Source organism: Mizuhopecten yessoensis, unplaced genomic scaffold (assembly GCF_002113885.1).
Source record: "Mizuhopecten yessoensis strain PY_sf001 unplaced genomic scaffold, ASM211388v2 scaffold716317, whole genome shotgun sequence".
Taxonomy (NCBI): domain Eukaryota; kingdom Metazoa; phylum Mollusca; class Bivalvia; order Pectinida; family Pectinidae; genus Mizuhopecten; species Mizuhopecten yessoensis.
In genome coordinates, this window is record NW_018480056.1 from 307093 (window position 1) to 316367 (window position 9275).

Below are 9275 nucleotides of genomic sequence, written 5' to 3' on the forward strand. Positions count from 1 at the left end.
ACTGGTTTATTTCACTGCCTTTATTATATCATGGGGTAATTTACACCTGATTTATTTCACTGCCTTTATTATATCAGGGGGTAATTTACACTGGTTTATTTCACTGCCTTTATTATATCATGGGGTAATTTACACCTGATTTATTTCACTGCCTTTATTATATCATGGGGTAATTTACACTGGTTTATTTCACTGCCTTTATTATATCAGGGGGCAATTTACACCTGGCTTATTTCACTGCCTTTATTATATCAGGGGGTATTTACACCTGGTTTATTTCACTGCCTTTATTATATCAGGGGGGTAATTTATGCGTGGTTTATTTCACTGACCTTGTAATGACCTTTTGTGCTTCAGTTTAACTGTACATCTGAGTGTCCAACTGACATGCCCCATCTGGTCAAGGACGAACATGACACGAAGAACGGGATGACTGTTTGTGCACGAGATGACCACCCTATGGTTATGGCTAGAATGGCCGCAGATGCCGAGTAAGTAACCAATCTTTGTTAAACTAACTTATGGGTATTTTTTTTAACTTATATTATAAAATACAGCAGCAGCTACATGACGGTTGCTGTAATCATGTGATAGTTCTAATTATATAATAGTTGTCTTATTAGATGACTGATGTTTTAATTACATGATAATGTTGTAATTGCATGATAGTTGTGGTAATTACATGATAGTCGTTGTAATGCCATGATAGTTGTTGTAATTACATGATAGTTGTTTTAATTACATGATAGTTGTTGTAATGACATGATAGTTGTTGTAATGACAGGATAGTTGTTGTTATAATTACAAGATAGTTGTTGTAATGACATGATAGTTGTTGTAATGCCATGATAGTTGTTGTAATGACATGATAGTTGTTGTTGTAATGACATGATAGTTGTTGTTGTAATGACATGATAGTTGTTTTGTAATGACATGATAGTTGTAGTAATGACATGATAGTTATTGTTGTAATGACATGATAGTTGTTTTGTAATGACATGCTAGTTGTAGTAATGACATGATAGTTGTCGTAATGACATGATAGTTGTTGTTTTAATGACATGATAGTTGTTGTTTTAATGACATGATAGTTGTTGTTTTAATGACATGATAGTTGTTTTAATGACATAATAGTTGTTGTTGTAATGACATTATAGTTGTTGTTGTAATTACAAGATATTGTTGTAATGACATGATAGTGGTTGTTGTAATTACAAGATATAGTTGTAATGACATGCTAGTTGTTGTAATGCCATGATAGTTGTTGTAATGACATGATTGTTGTTGTAATGACATAACAGTTTTTGTTTTAATTAGATGATAGTTGTTGTAGTGACATGATATTTGTTGTTTTAATTACATGATAGTTTTTGTTGTTACATGATAATTGTTTTAATTACATGATAGTTGTTGTAATGACATGATAGTTGTTGTAACTGACATGATAGTTGTTGTAACTGACATGTTGGTTGTATCAAGGTGATAGTTGTTTAAATACATGACAGTTCTAATTATATGATTGTGTAAATGACAGGGAAGAAAAGAAGAAGATAGCCGTGATTGCAGGACCAGTAATTGGAGGAATCATCCTTGTGGCTATTCTCCTTGCCCTGTTTGGTTACTATTGGCGACAGCAAGCACGCTCAAAGGAGAAAACAGCTATGCTGACTGCCAAGATGACTGGCTATGATGATGAGGTAACATAGATGAATATTTGTGAAGCTGCTAAATGATTTCTAATGTGTAAAATAAACAAGTCATAAAAGTAATTGATATAATATGATAATGGTATTATTGATGACTGCAGAAGACTGTGATCAAAGCTGAGAATATTTTTTTTGTTTCCGTAGCAACCTGTGACACCAACCAGTGCGAAACCTGACATGTCTCATCTACGCCTTATTAAAGAATCAGACATGCGTAAGGGAGGGATCATTGGCTCTGGAGCATTTGGAACAGTGTACAAGGTATGTAAAATGGCTTCTCCCTATCTCAAAAATATGAAAAGATGCCTGTCTTTCTGTTAAATTTCTTCTATATTAACAAGGTAAATGTTTAGTTAACCGAAAATGAATTTCTTTTGTAAAGTTTCTATAAGTTTACATCTTTGGACCATAATTATACGCTGATAAAAATGTTATGTTTTTTTGTTTTTGTATCTCAATATTCATGTAAAAAGACAAAATGCAGAATGAAAAATAAAGGAAATTGTTGCATTGTACCTGTCTTTCTTAGGGATTCTGGATCCCGGCCAAGGACAACGTTAAGATCCCAGTGGCCATCAAGGTCCTCCAGGAGGGAACATCGGCCAATCAGAACCAGGAACTCCTCGACGAGGCTCGTGTGATGGCCTCTGTTGACCATCCCTGCTGTATCCGGATCCTCGCTGCCTGTATGACAGCTCAGATGATGCTGATCACCCAGCTCATGCCTCTCGGTTGTTTACTTGACTACGTCCGCAAACACAAGGAAAACATAGGCTCAAAGGTCCTTCTCAATTGGTGTACACAGATTGCAAAGGTACATAAATGTTTGAGTTGTCTCACTTTGTATATATTGTCAGTGTTCTACAAGAGTTATGCCCCTTGCTAAGAACTTTTTTCCTTTTAGCAGAATTGAGTCGAACAAATAGCAAAAGTAATTTCAGGGAGTTTAAATTGTACTTAGCACAAACTTTTGCTTTCATCCTGTAATGATATGTTTGTTTTGTCTAATTTATTAATGAAACCTGTTAACTAACAATATTGTCCCTGGCAAGAGATTGTCTGGCTGGCCACAGTCAGGTGTGAGGCCTACAGCATTGCACAGCATTTGAATACCAGTGAACTGTTAGGTGTAGGTTCAACTCTCGGAGGGAGGGCCTCTTTTGTCAGACCACAGAACTCCAGGGTCCACAAATAGTTGTATGTAGATGATGTTTAACTTGCAGCAACCCTTGATGTAAATACTTATGTTCGTGTTATAGATGTTTTACTTTATTTTTGTATCACATACAGCTTGTTCTTTAAAAATAAAGTATGGTCCCAACAACTTCAATATCGTCTTATTTGACGGTTTTGTTTGACTATCTACAATATTGTGTTTCCCCTTCCAGGGAATGGCCTACTTGGAGGAGAGAGATGTAGTTCACAGGGACTTGGCCGCCAGAAATGTATTAGGTCAGTTTTCTTCTTATACATAGAATCTTCCATGAGTTTCCATTTCATATGAGATTTATGAAACGAGTCTAAGAAATTTTCAATTTAGCTAGCCTCTGGCGAGCTAAAATGAAAAATTCTTGACGAGTTTCATAAATTTCATATGAAATGGAAACGAGTGTAAGATCCATTATATCACATAATCAAGATTTGTGGCATTTATTCAAGTAAATCAACAATTTTCATGCAACCTTGAAATGTAAAAAGCCACCATTTTGACTCCAGTGCATAAGTCTGTGATGTCATGTACTTGTCCTAGGCTTGACGTCACAATTGAAACTTTCAACCAATCACAGGGCTGACAGCTATAGGTCATATTACATGGATTAATACGCAAAAAGATATGACATGGGTATATTCACAGTACATTATGTGATAAACAGTTATTAACAAATGATCAGGTTTATCAGGGACATAAAAAATCAAATTAACTGAACATTTTTAATTGCTGTAATTTTCATAATGGTGCAGTTCAATTTAAAACCATGATTGTGTTATGATTGATTTTAGTACAAAGTCCTGGCCAGGTTAAGATAACAGATTTTGGTTTGGCCAAACTCCTGGATTATAACGAGGACGAGTACCACGCAGCAGGAGGAAAGGTAGACAACTCTTACTTGTATAACATTTATTTTTATTGTGAGTGACAACTTAATATTTTCTGTATTTGACCAATAACAGACTGGTTCATTTGTGTTTTTTCAGTAACAATTTTGTGAGAGTAATATAATGGTGTTCTGAAATCTGTTGAATATACATTAAATACTTTTCAAAAAGCAAGTCAATGAGACAGTGGAATTAGTTTCTATTTCCAATAAATCTTTAAAATACACCAATTTGTATAACTGTAAATATTAAATCTGCTGGATGTAAGGTGTATTTACAAATATAGGATAATACTTAATTGTATTTCATTTGATTAAATCAAAACAATGGTATATTTGATTATTATCAAATGCATACTTTAAGTTTGAATTTATATACTAAATTCTGTATTGCCTTCTGCTGTAGATGCCCATCAAATGGCTGGCTCTTGAGTGCATCCAGCATAGAATATTTACTCACAAGAGTGACGTCTGGAGCTACGGTAATGATGCTGATATGGATATCTTTTTACATAATTTGATGAAAATTATCTTTTAACTTTTAATTAATAAAAGGAGAAACATTTCAAATATAGGGCAGAGATACTAGTTTTCCTTTACTTTATAAAGGACAATATACTCCATTGTTCTTATTTGTTAATAATGTTACTTAGTTTATTAGGGATTGGAGAATTTCCAAAGAAAAAAACATTATCGCAACATTTAAAAAAATGAGATTAATAAAAAGTACAGTTTGGCTTTCGAAGAATTAGTTAATTTTGTTTTCTTTGAAAATGGACCAAAAATGCTAAAATGTGTTGTCGGGTCCTGAAAAGTATTAGCAAAGTTTACTCTTTTTAATATGGTTCCTAAAGTTTTACCTCCGATGTTGTTTATCTCACATTGAGTAACCTTGACTTGTAGGTGTTACGGTGTGGGAACTATTTACATACGGACAGCGACCGTATGAGAATGTCCGTGCACGTGATGTACCGGATCTGCTAGAGAAGGGGGAACGACTCCCACAGCCACATATCTGTACCATTGACGTCTACATGATCATGATCAAATGTAAGCTTGTTTGTCCCTTTCTGGCTTTATTGACGTATACATGAGCATGATCAAATGTAATCTTGTTTGTCCCTTTCTGGCTTGATTGACGTCTACATGAGCATGATCAAATGTAATCTTGTTTGTCCCTTTCTGGCTTTGTTGATGTCTACATGAGCATGATCAAATGTAAGCTTGTTTGTCCCTTTCTGGCTTTATTGATGTCTACATGATCATGATCAAATGTAAGCTTGTTGGCCCTTTCTGGCTTTATTGACGTCTACATGAGCATGATCAAATGTAAGCTTGTTTGTCCCTTTCTGGCTTTATTGACGTCTACATGATCATGATCAAATGTAAGCTTGTTGGTCCCTTTCTGGCTTTAGTAATGTCAGGAAGAAAATGTTTGTATAGCCTTGGCAGATGTTCATGTCTGAATTCTATGTACATGTGATTGAGTCATCCAAATTAGTTGTTTTCAATTCGGAGACACACAAAAGTCGTGCTTGAGTATAAGAATAGTTTCATGCAGTCACAGGCCCTACTATTGTGGATTATACAAATTAGATTATTTTGTAATTGGTTTTAGACTTTTCATAATAAGATGCCTTCTCTTCCTACCATATAATTTGCTTGCAATATTTTATATCTTGTAAAATTACATATTTGGAACATGATTAAAAAAAATAACTGGACGAATAATGAGTATATGAAACTTGTCCATCTTGTCTTAATACTGAAAGTTAAAGAGAAATTTACTTACATTTTTCTTTTAATATTTATTCCAATATTTGTTCTGTTTTAAGGTTGGATGTTAGATGCAGATAGTCGTCCTTCATTTATAGAGCTGGCAGAAGAGTTCGCAAAGATGGCGCGTGACCCAGGAAGATATCTTGTTATTGTTGTAAGTGTCCTTAACAGATTTTCATTCATCTGGGGTAATTATCGAACTGATAAATATTGGGAATTATTCAGTAAAAATTGTATTTTTGTTGAAAACGCTCTGTAAAATTCATATTAGCAATGAAATATTTGTTGATAGAATTCTCAAAAGGTTTCTGTATTTTGATTATCAACATTTCAGCTTAATTTTTGTGTTTCCATTCCTTCCGTAAATGCTGAATAATTGTGCGAAAGAATATTTTTTGGTTGTGGTAAAGTACTAAAGCAGAAATAGAAAACTTTAAATGTCAGTAAATTATAAATATTGTTATTTCGAATTATTCCCAATATCTCAGAAAATCATTATCAGCAACAATCATCTGCTTTTAAGAACCTTTTCTTCATTATTTGGTTGATGGATTTTTCACTTGTTTTTTTTTCCATAATAACTGCTTTTATGTTTGCTTTTAAAACTTTAATTATGCTGTGCTTTTCAAAATATAATTTCCTTTTTTTTTTTTTTTTTAATTTTGACTTTAATTTTTGCTGTCTATAGAACGTGGGGCCAGACTTTGGAGCTCATGCCTAGGCAAAACTTTCCGACACTGTAGTACAACCTTGTATATTGTATACTGTAATGTAGATAGAAAAACTGCTATGCACCTGCCAGATTTCATACCGGATTAGTTAGCAGACACGAAATGGTTTTTGAATATCTTTATTACTGAAAAATATGATGATCATTTTTGATTTATTTTTTACTAAACTGTTTTTAATTTTAAAGTTGTAATGGGAAGTTTTTTCAAAGGTTTTGTGTAGATATCAAATTTATTATGAAATATAATCAAAGACTTTATTAATTAAGCAAACGAAAACTATTAATTATATATTGATATTGCTAAATATAATAGATGTTGAAAACTAAGAATGATCTGAAATGATCAGAAATTGATTTTGTTTCATCCAGCTAGACATAATAAGTTGCATTGAATTAAAAAAAAAATGAATTCAATTTTTTTTTCTGAAAAGATTTAAGGAGAAATGGAAAAGGTGACTTTCAAATGTAAACATCGTTTCAAATTATTCTTTTGATAGGAAGTATATTAAACATTTAACAAGTTGAAAGGTACTGAATTGATTTGCTCTACTGTAAGAATTGTTCGAGTGGTTATCAAAGGAAAGATAACTCTGGCTTGGATTTCATTCCTGTGATATGATCCATGATAGGGTGACGTATTGAAGAAAATCCCTGAAGAAACTCCCTCACCCGTCACAGACCTAGCCGAATATTTTCCCGACGGTACCCAAAATGACCCTGAGACTCAGGCAGAGGTACAAGCCCGCCACCAGGGGGCGCATGTCATGCATGACTCCGTCTCTAGTTTGAATGTATCAGTGTTTTTATATTTATCTCCCTTTATTCACCAGTTTCAGACACACACATGGTGCTCCTTGTTTGATTGGCTCATTGTAAGGTTTGGATATGTAGCTAACTCAAAGGTTGATAAGTTTGGATATGAACCTCGTATACCGTCAAGATCAGTTTCGTGTTACTATCACTACTGCATATGATGTTACAATCCAATCAGATTCGCATGCTTCTGTGTCATGTTTCTCAAAATCAAAAAATCAATTACGCTTGCTTGTTATTATGATAAAATATTTGGACAAAAACCTCTTATGATGCTTTCGAAATTTAATCTATATTATAAAGATTATATGCCATAATGTAATAGAAGCGTCATAATGATTTTATGGTTCAAATTTTTGTTACTGACTTTCTATATCCTCGTTTCAAAATAAAAGTTTCAGAAAACTCAGGTTATAATGTCATATGAAAATTTGAGAATGAAGGCCAGCCAAGAAAATCTAGGATGGAAAGAATCCCTCAAGTTAAGGTTTCAAACCTGATTATGTGTCATGCTCTGTTTAGAAGTGAATTAAGTTACAAAGCCAATCAGACTGGGGAATGAACTACATTCCTTGCATGAAATTTGTACATACTTGTATCCATAGCAACCTCCCATATATACTATTTTTATCATTTACATTAATATCTTTTACAATATGATTTATTCATTTCTTGCGGGAACAATTTCCATATTGTCACCATAGTAACAATAAATTGTGTTGTAGACGGCAAAATGTGATGATGTCATCAGCTTTTGTGGTTGATATGTCATCAGTTTGTGTGCATCAGTTTTTTTTGCAGCTTCATTCCTCCATATTGAATGCAGATAGTGCCTGGAAAATATTGTGTCCAGTATTTTATCTGTTATCATGATAATACCACTCCTAACCTGCCTCAAATATAGAATAACAATTGTCTTGGCAATACACTTATAAGATGTGTTTACAATGTTCTTTAATTCTGTAAGTTTTAAGTAGTGTATCGATAATGAATATAGATTTTATGACTCGCACATTTTGTAATAGATATATATACATTCTAGTTGAAGTAGCTAGCTAACACATTTTGTGCATGTTTTTTAATTGAATAATTAATACTTTAAAACACAGGTAGATTTTTTTTCTTAATTAAACTTTCTTCCCAATTTTCTTTAAATTTATCAAAAAAAAAGAAGACATGAAATTTGTAGATTTTTGAGAATATTGCATGAAGTACCAAAAAATGTATATTTTTATAAAACCCTTTCAGCTAAATAAAGTGCATGCCTTGGTAAAATTAATTGTATTTAAAGCGTTTTCGAAGATAAATGTTAGGACATGTGGCTTTATTAAATTGCTGTTTATTAAAAAATGTTCAGTGCTTTATATACAAATTTGCATGGTTTTTATCTTTAATGTACAAAAAGGGAATGAAACTTAGGAAGCAATAACAAAATAACAGGGGATCGGGATTAAAGAATTGTGAACTGTTTGTTCTTTTAAACAAATGATTCATGATTTCAGAAGAATGTTTTTTTAGTGATTCAATTGTTTTGAAATTATCCCATTTTTAGAGATTACACATTTTTATTATGAAGCTAAGGATTTTTAACATATGAACTGCATTGTGAAATCTGACAATACTGCATCTATAACACTGAATGTACCTGTAACATGCAGATGACTGTTCAAATGGTAGAATGTCAGGTCTCTCTGCCATGTTCTCTACTCCAACTCCTACTTCCCATATAGACACCAATGATTATGCACCTTCTACAATGATAAGACCTAACTTCCCTGGAGAACCAGTTATTTTATTTATGAGGATATCACACATATATAAATTTGTGCACACTTGTTGGGTTAGATATATTTGGTATCTCCCTCATTAATGGTCAGTACCTGTATTTTTAGGTCACCTGAGACAAAGTCTCAAGTGACCTATTGCGATCGCCTTTTGTCCGTCGTCGTCCGTCGTCCGTCGTCCGTCCGTAAACAATTTACATTTTCGACTTCTTCTCCGAAACCCCTGAACCAATTTCAATGAAATTTTGCAGGGACCTTCCATGGACAAAGGTCAACAAAAATAGTTGCCGGTTTAGTCCTAAGCCCCCAGGGGCCTGAGGGGCGGGGCCAAAAAGGGTCAAATTGACTAAAATTTCAAAAATCTTCT

The 9275-nt window shown here is 33.4% G+C and overlaps 1 protein-coding gene across 2 annotated transcripts in view; it reads left to right on the forward strand.

Annotated features, from left to right (window-relative positions):
* LOC110442986 (epidermal growth factor receptor-like) overlaps nt 1–9275 on the forward strand; it is a 203358-nt gene that overhangs the window by 182353 nt on the left and 11730 nt on the right. Inside the window, exons 15-24 of one of the 2 annotated variants that reach the window (XM_021486888.1) lie at nt 358–491; nt 1535–1697; nt 1851–1967; nt 2236–2520; nt 3095–3158; nt 3708–3799; nt 4209–4284; nt 4706–4852; nt 5638–5735; nt 6941–7045. In XM_021486888.1, the coding sequence (XP_021342563.1) occupies nt 358–491; nt 1535–1697; nt 1851–1967; nt 2236–2520; nt 3095–3158; nt 3708–3799; nt 4209–4284; nt 4706–4852; nt 5638–5735; nt 6941–7045 (1281 nt within the window). The remainder of the gene's footprint in view (nt 1–357; nt 492–1534; nt 1698–1850; nt 1968–2235; nt 2521–3094; nt 3159–3707; nt 3800–4208; nt 4285–4705; nt 4853–5637; nt 5736–6940; nt 7046–9275) is intronic. The other variant, XM_021486889.1, reaches the window with a different exon arrangement.